The sequence below is a fragment of the Dasypus novemcinctus genome, chromosome 26 (genome assembly GCF_030445035.2).
Source record: "Dasypus novemcinctus isolate mDasNov1 chromosome 26, mDasNov1.1.hap2, whole genome shotgun sequence".
In the NCBI taxonomy this organism is placed as follows: Eukaryota; Metazoa; Chordata; class Mammalia; order Cingulata; family Dasypodidae; genus Dasypus; species Dasypus novemcinctus.
The window spans coordinates 11,033,433-11,051,529 of NC_080698.1; the positions used below are offsets into that span (position 1 = coordinate 11,033,433).

Below are 18,097 nucleotides of genomic sequence, written 5' to 3' on the forward strand. Positions count from 1 at the left end.
ATGTATCTAATCTATTACCTATATCACTTGCTCCACAAGGGACATAATAGATTGACCTCTCTCCTGGGTAACTGTTCAGCAGGTAGAGTGAGTAACTGGGGAATAAAAGAAGAGGAGAGAATAGGTACCACCTTCCCTCTATTGATGTTCCTTCCACATGCTTCAGATCGAGTTCCTTCACCATTACTTCCTTTCTCGCTCCCGAGCTAGCATTTGCAACCCTGTGTTTGAGTATCTGGATGTCCAAAGGGACACGGTCAGCCTGGTGTTATGTATGGTTTTTTTTTCCTCCTTCCCTCCCCACCCCCAGTTGTCTGCTCTCTGTTTCCATTTGCTGTGTGTTCTTCTGCGACCGCTTCTATCCTTATCAGCGGCACCGGGAATCTGTCTCTCTTTGTTGTGTCATCTTGTTGTGTCAGCTCTCTGTGTGCAGCGCCATTCTTTGGCAGGCTGCACTTTCTTTCACGCTGGGCAGCTTTCCTTATAGGGCACACTCCTTGTGCATGGGGCTCCCCTACGCGGGGGACACCCCTACGTGGCACGGCACTCCTTGGCACACATCAGCACTGCACATGGGACAGCTCCACACAGGTCAAGGAGACCCAGGGGTTTGAACTGCGGACCTGCCATGTGGTAGGTGGATGCCCTATCCATTGGGCCAAGTTTGCTTCCCAGGATGTATGATTTGAACCTACCTCTGAACTACCTTTCTGTCCACCTGCTTAGTGTAAATCGTCTGTCTATGGAAAAGAATGAGACATGTTGTTCTTTGAGCACTCTCTAGGCCTACCCATTAAATTCCTGGGAACTAGGCTCTTGAGAGGAAACCATTCTGCTTTCGTTCATCATCCCCACCTACATTTAAGAGGTTCTCTTTGAGCTAGAAATATTAGTGATCCACAACATTTGTGTGTTTAACCATGTATTCTTTTTTTTTTTTTTTTTGAGATTTTTCTTTCTTTCTTTCTTTCTCTCCCCTTCCCCCCCACCCCGGTTGTCTGTTCTGTGTCTGTTTGCTGCGTCTTCTTTGTCCGCTTCTGGTGTTGTCAGCGGCACAGGAATCTGTATTTCTTTTTGTTGCATCATCTTGCTGCGTCATCTTGCTGCATCATCTCTACGTGTGTGTGGCACCATTCCTGGTTAAGCTGCACTTTCTTTTGCGCTGGGCAGCTCTCCTTACAGGGCGCACTCCTTGCGCGTGGGGCTCTCCTACACAGGGGACACCCCTGCATGGCAGGGCACTCCTTGCGCTCATCAGCATTGCGCATGGGCCAGCTCCACACAGGTCAAGGAGGCCCGGGGTTTGAACTGCGGACCTCCCATGTGGTAGAGGAATGCCCTAACCACTGGGCCAAGTCCGTTGCCAACCATGTACTCTTTTGATAAACTATTTCTGTAAGTTAATAGTTAGACATTGCAGAAATTGCTTTTTTTTCCTAGTACTACTACAATTCCTTAACCCAGCAATACCTTTACTGGGATGGAGAGAAGGAGACCTATGTGCCTGCTGCAGACTCTAGCTCTCACCAGCAGGCAGGACTACCTCCTGCAAAAGAGGGAAAGGAAAAGAAGGAGAAACCCAAGAGCAAAACAGCCCAGCAGGTAAGAATCCTGACCAGGGGACCAGTATTTCCCTCCTTAGGGTATTGGGCTTAAGTTTTAGTCTTTGGGTTGTGGCATTTATACTCAGTTTTATTTGGATTCTTAAAACCTGGGGCACCTGTTTTATTTACATTAAGTTCTTTGAGCATTTTATAGTTTTTAGTACTGCTTTATATTGTCTCAGTTTTGCCTCAAACAGATACCTGGAAATCCAGAAGGCTTTTGAGCAGTACTCATTAACAACTAGGCTGTGTATAGGATAGCATCTCATGGAAATATTTGTAGGTAGAAAAGAGCAAAAGGGGTTTTATTATAGGGCATGTGATTGAGATAAGATCTTTAATAGCTCATTGTCATGGCACAGAGGAGTAGGTGTTTTTAAATTCTTCTGCCTAAATATTTTTTTGGTGGTGGTGGTTTTTGTTTGACATTAGATCGCCAAAGACATGGAACGCTGGGCTAAGAGTTTAAACAAGCAGAAAGAAAATTTTAAAAATAGCTTTCAACCTGTAAATTCCTTGAGGGAAGAAGAAAGGAGAGAATCTGCTGCAGCAGATGCTGGCTTTGCTCTCTTTGAGAAGAAGGTAACAGTAGCAGGAATGGCCGTATTTCAAAATGGGAACTGAAATAAAACTTGAGGTTTATGGCTTATTCTCTTTTTCTCAGGGAGCCTTAGCTGAAAGGCAGCAACTCATCCCAGAATTGGTGCGAAATGGAGATGAGGAGAATCCCCTCAAAGTAAGGAAATACCACCAATGTTTTAAAGATTGTATTTTTGGTTTGTTGCTCACTTTGGTTCTCATCTGCATGCTGGCTAATGTGATTCCTACTTAAAACTGGATGCATTCACTGTTGGTGGGTATTTGGAGCAGTTTCTGCTCACAGAATCCATGTTTGGGGGTTTTCCATGCATGAGAGAATGTGAGAAGGAACAATGAATGCAGCTAAATTCTGAAGCTCAGTTAATTGAGTTTCATTGCATCTGTGAATAGAGAGTTTAATGGTCTGGGAAGAAATTAAGACAGAAAAGCTTATTTTACTTGGTAGGTACTGGTCTGATTGAACCATTACTCTGATCTTTTTTTGTGGGGTTTTCTTAAGTAGCCAGTGGTTTAAAAACAGACATCCAAGAATGCATTTTTTGGGCCTCAAGAGGATTGGTACTGGGAGGCTATCAGGCCCAGCACTGGAAGACCTGACTGATCCATACAGTTACAATGAAATGTGATTCACTTCTGAAGTATGAGAGGAATGAGGCTTCTCTCACAACTTGATGGAGGTGTTCCATTATCCAGATACATAGTCATCACTGTCTTCTCATTTCCAATGACCTTCCCCCTTTTATCACCAGAGGGGTCTGGTTGCTGCTTACAGTGGTGACAGTGACAATGAGGAAGAGCTGGTGGAGAGACTTGAGAGTGAGGAAGAGAAACTGGCTGACTGGAAGAAGATGGCCTGCCTGCTCTGCCGGCGCCAGTTCCCAAACAGAGATGCCCTGATCAGACACCAGCAGCTCTCGGACCTACACAAGGTTGCTGTGCTTCTCTAAGCTGATCTGAAGTGGGGAGGGGGAACAGCAAGACAGATGTGAGTGCCCTGATCATGTTGAATGTTCAGTAATACCTACTGTTCAGTGATTACCTTTTAGAAAGCTGTTCCTTATTAAAGTGGAAAGGAATATGGCAGCTCCACACGTATCAGGCTCTAGTTTTCATGTCATAGTGTATTGAATCAGGCTTTGGCTCTTAAAATACCTTAGATATTGTTCATTTTATTATAACATTTCAAATTAGGATGGTCTCAGTTCTTACTAGTTCTATAAAATCTCTTTGAGTAGCAAAACATGGACATATACCGACGATCCAGGCTGAGCGAGCAGGAGCTAGAAGCATTGGAGCTGAGAGAGAGAGAGGTGAGTGTGGGACATTGCACCCTTAGGAAGAGTATCTTGGGATATCTGACCATTAGCTCATTTAATTCCAGGTCCCAGGGGTAGGGATTTGTTAAACACTTATATTCTGGCCGTTGTAGTTTATTGTAGACTGGACTACATATTATATGTGCTTTGTGAGCCCCACACTGTCCCTTCATGAGCAGAAGCACACCCTCAAGACAGCTTACAGATCCTGAATGCCAAATACTCAGTAATGAAGTACACTGGATTTTAATAAGGAGCAAGGGCTCTGGGCTGGCTTGGCCTGGGCTGGCTAGGGCAGCCTTCATGGGTGGTGATGGAGGCTTCAAATTAGGCCCACGGGACTGAGATATATCTCAGATGAAATAGAAGGAAAGGGTGGGCAGGGAAGGCTGAGAATGATGGGGAGGCTGGTGGAAAAGGCAGGAGAAATCTGTGAAGCCAGTAATGGGCAGGCAGGCAGTGCTGGTGGTTAATGAGGCAGGTTGAGGGCCAGGCAGGTAGAGTTTTAAATGAAATAGAGGCATTCTGGGTTAGGAAAAAAGTGGGCAAATTAACTTGGAATTTCCCATCCTGAGGTAATTCTGAGGTATCTGTAGTTAGGACTTCTGCCTTCCTTTTTTTTTTTCACTGTTTACAGTACCAGCTCCCCAAGGACTGCTGAACATGTGTGACTATCCAAATGCTGAAAGGAGTGGGCATCTCTGTCTTCCTTTTCCTTTAGGACTTTGGCAGGCTGTACACACAGCCCCGCTCACTGGGCAAAGAGCTTGACAATTGGTGGCTCACTAATCAAAACTGCTTGTTGAAAAAATAGTTCTGTTCCAGGATCCACTTTCTCCCTCTACAGATGACGTTTTATATATGATTAAGTGCAACAAGGGAAACCACGGAATCTGATATTTCACACCAATCTAAAAAGTCAAGTTCCGTATTTTAAAAATACTTGAGGCCATAGTTTTGAAGTAAACGTGTATTAGACCATTAAAAATTGAAGTTTGTACCTATTTCTAGCAGTGTTTGTTCTTTCTAGCATTGTTTGTCCTTCCACATAGATGAAATACCGAGATCGAGCTGCAGAAAGACGGGAGAAATATGGCATTCCAGAACCTCCAGAGCCCAAGCGCAAGAAGCAGTTTGATGCTGGCACTGTGTATGTGATGTGTTCTTTTTCAAGTTTGTTACCTAGGTCTCTGGCTATTTTTAAGTAACTGTGTGTTTGCCATGGGCAGGAATTACGAGCAGCCCACCAAAGATGGCATTGACCATAGTAACATTGGCAACAAGATGCTGCAGGCCATGGGCTGGCGAGAAGGCTCGGGTTTGGGAAGGAAGTGTCAAGGTATCACAGCCCCCATTGAGGTAAGCAGTGGGGTAGGACTTCAGCAGTACCAGACTTACAGGCTTGTTTGAGGATTCCATGCAGTAAACTACCCATAGCACCCATAACCCAAGAGCAGCTTTACCTTACACAAAGGGGCCGCCAGGTGATACCATTGAGTGGACTTCTTGTTCCCTGCACCCCTAATATCTGGTCAAATTCAGCCACTTTTTCCTAAAGACTGTATTTCTGTTTACTTTGTTATAAACAGATTTCGTCACTGAGAGTGCTTACTTAATTCTAACTTAAACCCAAAGTAGCATAAATTGGATTTAATGAAAGGTACTATGGTTTAAGTGATTTTGATTATAAAAAAGAACATATTAAAAATTAGGATTTTCTTCCACAGTAAGAAATCCCATTGTTGGTTAGAACCCCAATCTAGACATGATCCTAAGAGTAGAGGTCCCCACTGACCTTTTAGATGATAGCTCTTCCAGTAATTGCTCCCACTCCATCCTGGCAACACAGCTTAGGTCAGACCTTTACCATCATGTTTATACTGTGCAGGCAGGTTCTGCTGACATTAGGCTGTTCTGGCAAGTGCCTGTGATCTGTGCCTGTAATTACCAGGCCTCCCCTGGGCTTCCGTCCAGTGTTGCGTGGATGCTTGCTGAGCAGGAATTGGGGCGGGGGGGGTGGCTTCATCTTCCTGTCTTAGCCCATCTTGTTCTTTTCAGTCCTTAACCTTGCTCCAGGTGCCTGTTTTAGAAATCCTTATCTTCATATAAAACTTCCTGTCTCTTTTCTCCTGGTGGGTGATCCTGTTCAGTAAGGAGTGGGCTTGATGAGAGGGAGTGGGAGCATTTTGCACCCAGCCTACTAGCTGCTGACAGCCTTTTTGTTCCCCAGGCTCAAGTCCGGCTAAAAGGAGCTGGCCTAGGGGCCAAAGGCAGCGCATATGGGTTGTCAGGTGCCGATTCCTACAAGGATGCTGTCCGGAAAGCCATGTTTGCCCGATTCACTGAGATGGAGTGAGACTCTGCATATATATGAGAGAGCTGACAAGAAGCTCCAAGGAACACAAGGAGTGGTCCATCTCCTGAATTCACTCTACCACCTGTTTCTTTACGGGCATGTTTTGTGCCAGTTAATTGTCTTTAGGGTGAACCACTTTTTTTCCCCAGGCTCTCCCACACACCTTAAAGGGACTTCTTTGTGGGTTGTCTGGTTGAATGACATTATTTCCTGCCAGACGGCTTGTGAGCAGGCCAGAGTGGACAGTGGGACTTTTATACTTTAGTGTATATAGTGTAATGTAGTATGTTTTACATGTGCAACCTGTGTTGTTGTCCATCAGCCCCTCACATTCCTGGGGGGTATTAAGATGCCCTAGGTGGTATTGACACCTAAGCCACCTCTATTATTATTTGTTGTGCTGTCTTTTCTTGGCAAATGCCTTGTGTATATTTGTATATTACACATTTGTACAGAATTTTGGAAGATTTTTCAGTCTAGTTGCCAAATCTGGCTCCTTTACAAAAGAAATGCCTTGAAAAATGAATGTTCTCTATGTCTCTTTATTCTTGGATGAGTGGGTGGGTAAAGCACATTAAAGCCAGTTAAGCCTAGTGATAAAATCAGTCAAAAGTTATTTGCAAATAGCATCTTGTGCTATTTTCCTTGCCACCACCATCCATGTTCAGATTTTAAAGTTCAAGAATTTGTTAAAATATTTTAAAGCCCTTCATGGAAACTCAAAACCATAACTGAGTCAACTTCTGCACTTTGTCCCATTGTCTTGAGGACCAAAGTGAGTGAAAGCAGTTCTGTTTCTTGAGTTTTCATGGACTATTCCAGGTATGCAGGGAGTAGGGATGTTAGAGCTGCGTGGGGCAGAACGTCCTCCTTTTGGACATGGCACAGATGATACCTGGTCTACCATCCACTAGGGTGAAGGATCCGAGGAGGCCGTCTCTCTCCCCCTGCAGCTTGCCACTTGCCTTCTGTATTCTCATCACAACTACTGAGGATGTGTCTGGGAACACTGCAGTTTTCCATTCTAAATGGGATCATCCCATCCTTGTCTCCAGCACCAGGTAGGGGAATACTGGCCAACAAGCCCATGCCTGACAGCAGGAAGCTAGGGCTCAGAAGGTGCTCCTGGGACAGCAAGAGTTGGTGATGGTGTGCCATGGGCTTGGCATGCAATCAGGTAGGGTGGCATTGTTCTCTAGAACTTGTTCTTAATGCTTCTTGGGTTTTATGGATGTTCTCAAGTCCTTATTGAGGCAGGCCTGATCCTTACACATTTGGTATGGAAAGTGCTCCAGAGGGGCTTTCAGAGAGGTTGAGCCTAATCACAGAGTTTTGCCAGGGAAAGCCAGGATTTCTCAGATTAAGCCATAGGAATCCCACAAATGAAGGCCCAGAGTCCCCAAAGCTGGGGTGAGAATGGTGTTCAGGATTGGCAGCCCTGGGCGAGGAGACCAGCCCTGCCTCCAGAGCCCTGGTAGAAACAGAGATGCTGGTGCTCTTCACACCTGATCAGCAGTTACAGTGGCCTAATTAGACCCATCTGACAGCCAGCCAGAGAGACCCTTCCAGGTGAGTGTTTAATTACATACACCCAGCTCATCAAAGGGAACCTCTTCCCTGGGATAGCCACAACTGAACAATGGTAGTGGAGCCAGCCCTCCATCAGCCATCTTGAGCCTCCGATTGACCCTTCCCCACACCAGGAAGGGCTCTTGAGTTGATCCAGTCCTGCTTGGTGCCAACAGTGGGCCTTTCCCTCAGGTATGCAGAGCCTCCGTGAACATGCTTCTGGACCACAGGGTTTGATGTTGGTACTAGCATAGGCTTTCCTGTGGACATAGAGTTGGTGTCTGCCCTTAATGATTTGAGCAAGCCTCAGAGAAGTTGAAGGCACCTCTGCTGCTTCCAGTCTGCTGCTCCTTAGCCACCTCTGTCACCATTATGCATAGCCCCATCTAGAAACATGAAACATAAGCTTTCCCATCTCAGTCACTCCCAAGCATATTATTCAGTGGGATTAACCACATTCACATGGTGCTACCCTCATCACCATCTATTTCACCCCACATCTAAACTAAAGGCCCCATTTCTGGAAGTTTGGTAAGCCATGCCTTAGGCTCAGGGCCCTCCTAGAAGACGATATTTAATAGATCCTGAGGGTGCTGAGTTGCTCTGACCCTCTGTGTACCTGAAGCTGAAGCTCCAAGGGCCCAGGCATACATGCCCCTGCTCCCTGAATCCCACCAGGGGCTATGCCAGCTTTGAGCTCAGGGATGAGTGTGCTGTGTCCTGCCTTGCCCTATTTAGAGGGCCACCATTAGTGTAAAAGCAGTACACACCTCTCTATCAGGGAAACCTAAACCCCCAACTTGGAAGGAGCTCTTGCTGAACTAGAGGGAGCTTCCAGGGATCCCACATCCAGCCTGCCCTTGCCCGGACAGCAGCTGCAATCAATGGACAGGGCTTTGAGGTTCGTCCAGGAGCAGCTGTCATGGCCGTGCATCAAACAAGTTTCAAAGCCCAGTAGAGTGGCCAGGCCTGAGCTAAGCTCCCCAGGCATGCACAGTCTGGCTGGGGGTCTCAAGGGCACCCGGATCCCAGCCACCCTAATTCCGGAGGGATGAATACCCTCAGGGACAGGTGGGGTGTGGCAGGAGCACGCCCTGGACACCCACTCTGAAGGAGGATGCTGTGTTGCTTGTGGCCACCAGGTGGCGGCACTCCATCATCTGTCTGACCTCTGGTAGGAGACCCGGTGTGCTGGAGGTTCCCAGGCCCTCTTCCCAGCTTTCTCTGAGATCTAGGAAGAGCTGACTGGAATTCAGGACTCAAAGGCTGTGAGTGGAGCCACGCAGGCCCGGGTACTGAGTCTGCAGACCCTGCAGTCTCCCAGCCAGTCCCCTACCCTGGGGGATCCCCAATGACTAGAAGGGGGAGTTGTCCCTATAGCACCAAGCCTGCCCTGTGCACAATAGGTGCTCTGTCTCTTAGTAATTTCTAAGCCACGTAAACAGTTTCTGTGGTCGATAAAATGCATTTCTGCCTCTCATGCTTCCTTCACCCATCTGCATGATTATTGACTCACAGAACTACTCTATTGGCAGAGCCCATATCAGACCTGCAGCCTATCTCTCCAGCCCTGCAGGGGGAATTGGAGTGGAGTTTGTCCTGGGCTTCCAGGTGGAGACAGGGGGTGCCCACAGGTAAAAGTCAGAACCCTACTGGGAAATGGCCACAACTAGCCAGAAGGAGCCTTCCACCACTGGAGAGGGACTAGGGGGGTGGGGGTGGGCAGGGCCCTTCCATCCTGCTTAGTCCCCGGCACTGCCTTCATCCCAGTTTATAGAGGACTCTGAGACTCAAACCAGAGCAGTTGCTGGAGGTTACCCAGCTGGCCCGTGGGCCAAAGGGATTCTGTGTAGACCAGCCCCTTGGTGCAGGCTCAAGCTCCAGCACAGGCAGGATGCACTCAGGACGATCTGACAGGGTGGGGGTGAGTTCAGCCATGAGATGGCACAACAGTCTTGGGAGAGATGACAGGGAGAGGCAGAGAAAGAGACAACACGAGACAAAGTGAAGGTGACAGGATACTGGGAAGAGGAGCCAGAGGAAGGTGCATGGGCAAGAGAACACGGGCCAGGTAGGGCTGCAGGGTCTAGGGATGTTCTTCTCCGCTCTCCCCCGGTGCACCATAGAGATTAGACAGCTGAGCAGCCAGGGAAGAGTGAATTTTAAACACTGATGAGGAGGCCACCGCAGCAAGAGAGAAGGGACCCAGAAGCTTGGCCCCTCCTGACATCACAGATGCCTTGGAGCCAAGCACACTAAGGCCAGACTCCCAGTTCTCACCACTACCACCACCCTAACCCTACTGGACAGAAGCTACTTGAAAATGATTCATGGACGTCCAAGGAGGCCTGCAGGTGTGGGAGCCTGGCATAAGGGGTGAGGAGTGGGTTTAGTCCAGGCCCAGGACACTGAGGACACTCAGTCCAGATGGGTAAGTCCAACATAGGGCAGGGGCAGGCCCAAATCCTGGGGGGCAGCAGAGCTGGGGCGGCTTCTTCCTCCTCTGCCCACTGCACTCACAAGCTTGAAACATATGCACCACTCACCCTGACTAGCCCACAGTCATCTAGCCACAGCAGGCAGCCTGCATGTTTCTCCAGCACCCTTGACATATGCTAGAGTACAACGTGCAGACACCTGCAGACTACAACCTCCTGCACGCATGCACATGCATAGCCATCCCTGGGCTGTCAACACGTAGGCAGGTACACTGGCAGGCCAACTGCAGGCAGGCAAGCTCACCCTGTGCACAAGAGGCCCGGCTCAGTCTCCACCCACGGGGCCCAAAATCAATATTCTTGCTATCCCTGAAGGAGGGAAGCCAGGGCTGGCAGCCGGCTTCAAGCTGGAGAGGGGGAGTGAGCCCTCAGGCATGTGGGAACATGCCACCACCCCACAGGCACACCCTTGTGCACTCCTAGGTAGGTGGATCAGGCTTGGACAGGGTCCAAAAGAGCCAGCCCCTGCTCAGCTCTAGGATTGAAAGGCAGAGCTGGAATGAAGGGGAGAGTGAGGAAGGGGGCATGCTGGTCCAGAAATGGATTGCCTCAAGACTCAACATCTTCCCTTCTAATACCGGCAGCCATTCCTGGTAGGGAGGGGAGGGAGCAGCCTTCTCAAACAGACTGGTAAACTGAGACTCAGAAACGGGTAGTGGCAAGGCCAGGCCAATAGAGCTCATCAAGAGCAGGCTACTGTCATCGAAATCTAGAGCTCTCACCCCTGACCCTGGTCACTTCCATGTGTTGACATCCTATCCCACCCAAGACTGGGATCTGCCATCTCACTCTGCTCTACCCTACCCACCCCCCATCCCCGGGCCAGACAGGGCTTTCCCAAGACTGGATGGACTCTACCTCCTCCCTCTCCTCTAAAACCAGGGATCCCAGCCTGAACTCCTCAGCTTCCACCAGACTCAAGTGCAAAATGTGAGGAACAGCCACATACCCTCTCAACCCAACCCTGCAGATTTTTCTGGTTCTTATTAATGTAAATGAAATCTGCTCTGAGCATCCTTAATGGAAAGCGTTCATGGAATTTGCCTGCACATACATTGGGGGGGAGGGGGGCGGAACACGCTGAGATTAACCCTTCTACAGCCAGACTGTCTAGCCGGGATCCAGGGACCCCTGGACTAAGGTGAGACTTGATGGGGACCAGGACAATCACTCAGCCCCTCCCAGAATGTGTCCCTACTGCATCCAGGAAAGCAGGGCATTGTCCATATTCTTTCTCCTGCCCTGGAACCAGCTGGGCGGGTCTGGATGTGTCTGAAAAGGGCCTGTTCTAATTCCAGGGCCTGAATAGAATGACTTTGACAGGAAATGGGGAGCTCTAGAAGGTCCTAGAGCAGGACGGGAGTGCAACCAAAAACGGGAGGGGCAAGGGGACAGGGGCAGCTGCCAGGCTGCCTGTCCTGTTCTCATCTACATCTGCCCCAAGCTGGGAGGCAGGATCCTGGCAGACCCTGTCTCTCCATAGACCTCCCTACTCGACACAGAGAAGACCCTGCCTCTGAGATGCGCCTCCCCCACCCTCCTTGATGCTGAGAGTTCTGCCAGGATAAGGATCATTGCCATAACTCTGGGGGCAAAGTAGGGGTGCCTGAGCCCTGCCCTCTGAGACCCAAGAGTGGTTGTCCAGGGTCAGTCGGCTGCAGGGTGGGGGGAGGGCAGAAAAGCCCTGGCCTGGAGCCCACATGACACCCTGCCCGGCTCCCTCCCCCAAATCTGGATGCTTGTTCTGGCACAGCTCTCAGCCAGGGCCCCAGTGGAGCCGCTTTTACTGCTTTGCGTGGCCAGGACAGGGATGTCTGCTGCCCTGGCGGGGGTGGGGGAAGAGTCTAAGATTTCAATTTTTCCCAGGTGTGCTTCAGTCTGGAGGATGCCTTGGGGAGGTTGGGGGAGGGGGCTACTCAGAGAAGGGAAGGGACTCCGAAGGAGGCACTGGAAAGGGGAGGAGGCTGCAGAGGGGGGCTCGGAGAGGGGGCTCAGAGGGAGAGCACCAAGGAAGGGAGTAGGAGCTCTGGGAAGGCAAGAGAGCTCAGGCAGGGGTGTTGCTGGGAGAAGGGCCTCAGGGTGGGGAACAACAGGCCAACAATCCGCCTTCCCACCCACACCTACCAGGCAGGCAGGCAGCTGGGGGAAGGGACTGACCCACTTAGCTGCCTCCCTGCCCCCCCAGGCTTCCTCTAATGAGCGCCCGGGCTTCAGGAGGCAGCCATCCCCCCCAGGCTGTGCCTGAGGCTGTCCCTTCCCTCAAGCCCTTCATTATCTACTGGGGGGTGTTCATTGGCCCCAGCGGCCCCCCTTTATCTGCTGCTGTGCCTGTCTGTGACAGTGAAGAGGAGGCTCTACGCCCCAAAATGTGCCCTCTCTCCCCACACCCTCCTATTCCACCAGGGCCCTGCCTGGGATACACAAGTTCCCAGCTCCCTGCCCCTCTGCTGGCTCTGGCTCTGCACCGAGGGCTTAGACTCCACCTGTGGATCCCACCAGCAAGTCAGTGAAGGACAGAGAGCTGGAGCTGAGGCACTGGTAGAACCCGCAGAATGGGGAGTCTGCTCCGCTCACAGAGGGCCCTTCAGCACCTGCGGTCGGGAGGTCCAGGAAAGGGGCTCATGTGGGTGAAGAAAGACTTCTGAACGAGGAGGGTTCCCGGTCTGGAGGATGGCACATGCACAATCCTGGGAAGATGGGAGCATGGTTCAAGGAGAATGGAGGTGCAGAGGGCAGTTCGAGGAGGGAGGTGGGCAGGAGCGGTGGTGAGGTTTGTATGAGGCACCACTCCTTGTGGACAGTGTATGGGGGAGACAGCTCTGCAGGAGGAGGATGTGGGGGGGGGCAGTTCTGGGAGGGTTGTATGGGGAGCGTCATGGAAGGAAGAGCAGAATCTGGGGGGTAAGGAGGGTGTGCGGGGAGGATAGTCAAGGAGGTGGCTGAAATTTTGACTTCCTCTGGCTCCCCCTCCCCCACATTCCTGGAATGCATGGGGAGGTCTGGGGCCCAAGTCCCTCCATAATCTCTGACTGTCCCGCTGTCCATCTGTCTTCCCTCTCCCCAGGGACCCCAAGGCCCAGGTGGCATTCTTCCCACACAGCACCCTCATTAGGGAAGGGTTTTGAGATCCTTCTGCAGCATCTGCCCCCACCCCCCTACTCCCAGCCAGCTGCAAGACACCAGGCCCTCAAGCCTGATAAATATTTATGATGAGATAAGCAGAATCTGCCTTGTCCCAACCCAGACCTTTGTCCTAGGAGTAAGAGAGGCAGCATCAAAACCACAGGACTGGGACGGGGCTGTGGCTCAACCAGTTGGGCTCCCGTCTACCATATGGGAGGTCCTGGGTTCAGTCCCCCGGCCTTCTAGGGAAGGTAGGCTCACCTGCACGCGCCGCCCAATGCCACCTGGCCGGCAAGCACTGAGGAAAGCCGACTCAGCAAGGTAATGCAACAAAATAAAAAGGGAGACAAGCAAAAGCAACAAAATAAAAGGGGAGACAAGCAAAAAAACGCAGAAGAGTGCGGCGACAGACAGAGCAGACAGCAAGCAAGCTGTAAGGGGGAGAGAGGAAATAAAATACAGACACAGAAGAACGCACAGCAAATGGACACAGAGAGCAGACAGCACATAAAAAAAGCCGCAGGGGTGGGGGGATTAAAAAAAAACCCAAAGGACAGGCAAGTGGATGTGGCTCCAGCGATTGGACTCCAGTCTAACATATGGGCAGTCCTGGGTTCCCTTCCAGGGGCCTCCTGGTGAAGGCAAGCTGGCCCACACAGAGAGCTGACACAAGATGATGCAACAAAAAAGAGAGGAAGGACAATGAGAGACACAACAAACCAGAGGGCTGAGGCGGCTTAGACAATTGGGTACCTCTCTCCCATTTCAGAAGGTCCTGGGATCGGTTCCTGGTACCTCCAAAAGAGAAGACAAGACGAGAAGAGAAGAGAAGCAGACACAGAAAAGAACACACAGTGGGGAAGCGGATATGGCTCAACGGATCAAGCTTCTGCCTACCATATAGGAGGTCCAGGGTTCGATATCCAGGGCCTTCCGGCCCAGCCCTGTGTGGTGAGCTGGCCCACGTGGAGTGCTGCCGCACACAAGGAGTGTCGGCCTGCATGGGGGTGCCCCGCACACAAGGAGTGACCCCTACGCAAGGAGTGCAGCCCCCCCCCCATAGAAGGGCAGACCGCCCAGGAGTGGTGCAGCCCGTACAGAAAGCTGACGCAACAAGATGACGCAACGAAGGACAGACACAGAGAAGAGACAATATGAGACGCAGCAAACTAGGTAGCTGAAGTGAGCAAGAGAATGACCACCTCTCTCCCACTACAGAAGGTCCCAGGATGGGTTCCCAGAGCCACCTAATGAGAATACAACAGACACAGAGGAACACACAGCAAATGGACACCGAGAGCAGACAAAGGGGGAGGGGGGATAAGGAAAAAAAACGCACAGCAAATGGACGTGGAGAGCAGACAGCGAACACAAGTGTGCAGGGGTAAATATGTAAAATAAAAAATCTTTAAAAAAAAAACCACAGCACTTGAGCTTCTGCAGGCAGAGCTGGGTCTGAGGGCTCTGCGATGGGCAAGCATGGCTGAGTGGGCCCCATGTTAGGGAGGGCACTAGGCAGGCCCAGGATAAAGGGGTTTAGGGGGTGAGCAAGGGAGCTGCCTTCGAGCTGCCACACTGCCCAAGGCCACTCTCACCCCAGTAGCCATCCTGGCTGCCCCCTGCCAGCCTGCAGCCCTGGGGTTGAGGCTAGCCTGCCTCCTGCACTCAACTGCCCACACGCCAGGGCTCCTGCCCTGGCTTCTGGCTTCCCCCACATCCTTTTTACTCCAGTTCCTCCACCCCACCCCCCACCCCAGCCAAGACCGTGCCGGCCCAGTGGGGCCAGAGGGCGGCTGGCAGGAGCATCAGCCCAACACCCCTCTAAGGGCCAATGTCAAGGGAGGAACTTCCTGCCTCCTCTGGACTCCCAGGGCTCTCCTGCCCCGCAGCACAGGGCAGTCCTCTGGACTCGCAGGCCCTCCCCTCCCATCTCATCCCATCCCCCAAAACTTCACATCTGGGTGCCAGGACTCAAGGCAGAAGAGTCTGTAAGAGGAAACCAGAATACTGGGGAGGAGGTGAAAATTGTTTCAGTGTACCTGAGTGTGGGTAAACATTGGGTCTGGCTGAGGGGTAAATCCTGTCCCCACAGTGTGGACAAATGCTATCCTCAGGGGACGCCTAAAAGGGAGTGGGTAAATACCATACCTAAGGTGAGAGAAAGCAAAGCCACCAGCTGGAGGTATATATATACACTGCCCCAAGCTCCTGGGGGAAACCGGCATCTAAGGGGAAGAGAAGCATGCTTCTCCCAGGTAAGTACAGCACCTGGAAAGTGGGTAAATACTAGTGCTTTCAGGGCATAAATATCCTCGGGTCATGGCTATACATACACTTAGAACGTGATGAAATACTATACCCAGGATGTGAGTAAGTATTGCACTGGGGTGTAGTAAATAAATCATTCAGGTTGTATTCCCCATACATTCTGTACTTGGGACTTCTGAATCCTGCTCCGGTATGGACAACCGCTGTGCCAGGGCGCTGTTGAAGCCACATTTAGGGGCAGCCCTGGAATTGAGAGAGAAACGTCAGTAACAGTAAACCTTGTGAGACTCTGGGCTCTCCTGGCCCAGGGGGTGGGCCCGGGGTTGCCCGTGGGGTCTGAAGCTGCCCAGGACTCCCAACCGCTCCCAAGGTGCCCTTCCTGCTCTGCCAGGCTGGACCCCGGCTGCCGATGGGGCGTGGGGAGCAGCCTAAGGAGGCCGGAGAAGGCGTCCTCACCGCCCCACTCCGGCTCCCGCGCCGCCTGCCTCCGCTCTCTCTGCCCGGGAGCCTGGGTGCTGGCAGGCGGAACCATCCGAGAGGGCCGCCAGGCTCCTCCGGGCCCAGGCCGGGGTCCTAGGCGCATCTGCCGGATTGCTCTCATCTGCCGGATTGGTCTCCTGCCTGGCGCCCCAGGTGCTCCCCTGGGTCGGACATGGGCGGGGGAGGGGCGGGTTTGAGGGGGGCAGGGCGCGACTCGCGGACTCGGGGGCGGCGGCGGCTGCGCCCCACCTGGCGGGGCCTGGGCCGGGGTGGGCGTGGAGACCGACGCGGGCGCGGGGCGCTCCCGGCCCGGGAGAGGCGTCTCTCCCCCCGCCGCCCGGAGGGCTCCAGTCCCCGCGCGCCCACTCCACGGCGCCTGCGGTCCCCGCGCGTGCACGCCCACGCGTGAGGGGAGCGGCCCACGTGCGCCCGCGCCCCCCCCCAGCAGGGGTCAGGATGGGCAGCCCCCGGCCCGCGCCCCGCGTGACTAGAGCCGCGGCGCTCCTGAGCCGCCTTCCCGGGGGGGCGGGGGGGGGGGCAGAGCTGGACGGCTCGGGGGGAAACGCTCCATCTGACCCCAACCCGCGCTGCCTCCCCGCGCCAGGGCGCGGGGCCGGTGGTTTCTGTGGTCGGCGGAATCGCGCGGCTGCGGTCTCCGGGGTGCCGGCCGTCGCGGAATCCGGGCTTCGTTCACCTGGAACCACGAGGCGGCGGGATCCAGTGGGCAGCCCTGCCCGGCCCGTCTCCCCCGCCCGCGCCCGCGCCCGCGCCCCGCTTGCCCAGGAGCCGCCCCCCGGGTCTGTCTGTCTGTCCGCTCCTGAGGGACGGCAGGGCCGGGAGCCGTAGCTGAGGCCCTCACTCTGGGGTTGGGGGAAGCCGGGAAGGACAGGGCCACCTCCGGGTGAGGGCTGAGCACCCAGCCTCGCGGAAGAGCAGAGGCGGCGGCTTGGGGAGGGCGGGAGCTTCAGGGCGTCTGGGTGCCTTGGGTTCTTTCTTCTCCACCGTCAGGAGGCACCTCCTGCCGCCCGAGCGCTTTTTCCCTCATTCTGACGTCCTCACACCCCGGGGGTTACACGGGCAGCTGAGGAGGCTCCAGTGTCTCCTCAAAATCAGGTGTCCAAGGGGGAGGGCGGGAGGTGTTAATATACGGGAGCCCCTATGTTTTTGATGTAGCATATACGTAATCAATTCTTCAAAAATAAATAATAGTCACACACACAAAAAAAACTCCGTGTCCAGGCTGTGCCTCTGGTGAAGGGGACTCTGGGAGTAGGCCTGGGAATCTGGATTTTCACAAGCTTTGCTGACTGTCCCGTACATGCGTGCGGGCGCTCACATGTGCGCACACTCACACACCCACAGACCTCCAAGGCCACCGGCAGCCCATCTAACCTCTGACCCGAGCTGCACGGATGCATCTGTGGAAAAGCCTGTGACTCCAGGAGCCATGCTGCTCCCAGGTGTGTCTAATGAGCATCTCAGCATCACAGAGTGACCCAGGGGGGCTGAGTGACCTTGGGACCTGTGAGCCCGAATGTCCAGCCCCCAGCTCAGGACCTGTGGCCGTGTGACAGTTAGCTGGGGCCCAGCGGCTGCGCAGGTCGGCCCTGAGCCTACGCGGGGACCTGTTGAATGTGAGCCGTAGCCTGCCGCCAGGCTGTCTTGTCTCGGGCGCCCTGTAAGTGTCCTCAGTGGTGGCAGAACAGGAGCCTCTCTGCCCCTCCCTGGTTGCTTATTTGAAACCAGGGTCCTGGTGCCAGGTCTCCTTCTCCAGCCCTGGAGGCCAAGCCCTTGGCACCTTGAGGAGCCCCCCTCCAGGGGTGTGTGGCTGTCCTCCAGGTGCTGCGAATGGCATGGCCTCAGGGTGTACACAGTGTCCTCCAGCATCAGGGCACCCGCTGCTTTCTCAAGACCCGTGGCTGGTGACGGGGACTCCCAGCTGGCAGCTCCCCAAGGTCAAGAGCCAGCTTGGATTATCTTCAAGCCACCAGGCACTGCTAGGTCAGGAGCTGAGTTAAGAGCTGAGTTAAGTGGGCTCAGGACCCTGCCCCGGTCCCCAGGCTGGAGATGGCATGAGAAAGGGGTGGACATCGAAGGCTGGGGCTTACTCCCACCAGTCCTTTCTCCTCCGACCCCACAGCCACTGAGAAGACCCCAGCCTGACCTTCTGGCCCCTGGAAAGCTGGGGATGGAGCATCCCAGTCTGGGGGGGGCCCCCACCCCCACTGCTCTAGTCCAGGCCGGAACCTCCTCCTCTTACCCCCTCCGGCCACATCCCAAATC

The 18,097-nt window shown here is 53.2% G+C and overlaps 1 protein-coding gene across 1 annotated transcript in view; it reads left to right on the top strand.

Annotated features, from left to right (window-relative positions):
• Positions 1 to 6,402, top strand: part of RBM5 (RNA binding motif protein 5) — a 28,347-nt gene extending 21,945 nt beyond the window's left edge. The window contains exons 18-25 of the mRNA XM_004451841.5: positions 1,441 to 1,602; positions 2,037 to 2,186; positions 2,269 to 2,340; positions 2,954 to 3,133; positions 3,440 to 3,514; positions 4,573 to 4,670; positions 4,750 to 4,879; positions 5,751 to 6,402. Of these exons, the coding sequence (XP_004451898.1) occupies positions 1,441 to 1,602; positions 2,037 to 2,186; positions 2,269 to 2,340; positions 2,954 to 3,133; positions 3,440 to 3,514; positions 4,573 to 4,670; positions 4,750 to 4,879; positions 5,751 to 5,876 (993 nt within the window). The 3' untranslated portion in view covers positions 5,877 to 6,402. The remainder of the gene's footprint in view (positions 1 to 1,440; positions 1,603 to 2,036; positions 2,187 to 2,268; positions 2,341 to 2,953; positions 3,134 to 3,439; positions 3,515 to 4,572; positions 4,671 to 4,749; positions 4,880 to 5,750) is intronic.
• The last annotated feature ends 11,695 nt before the right edge of the window (positions 6,403 to 18,097 follow it).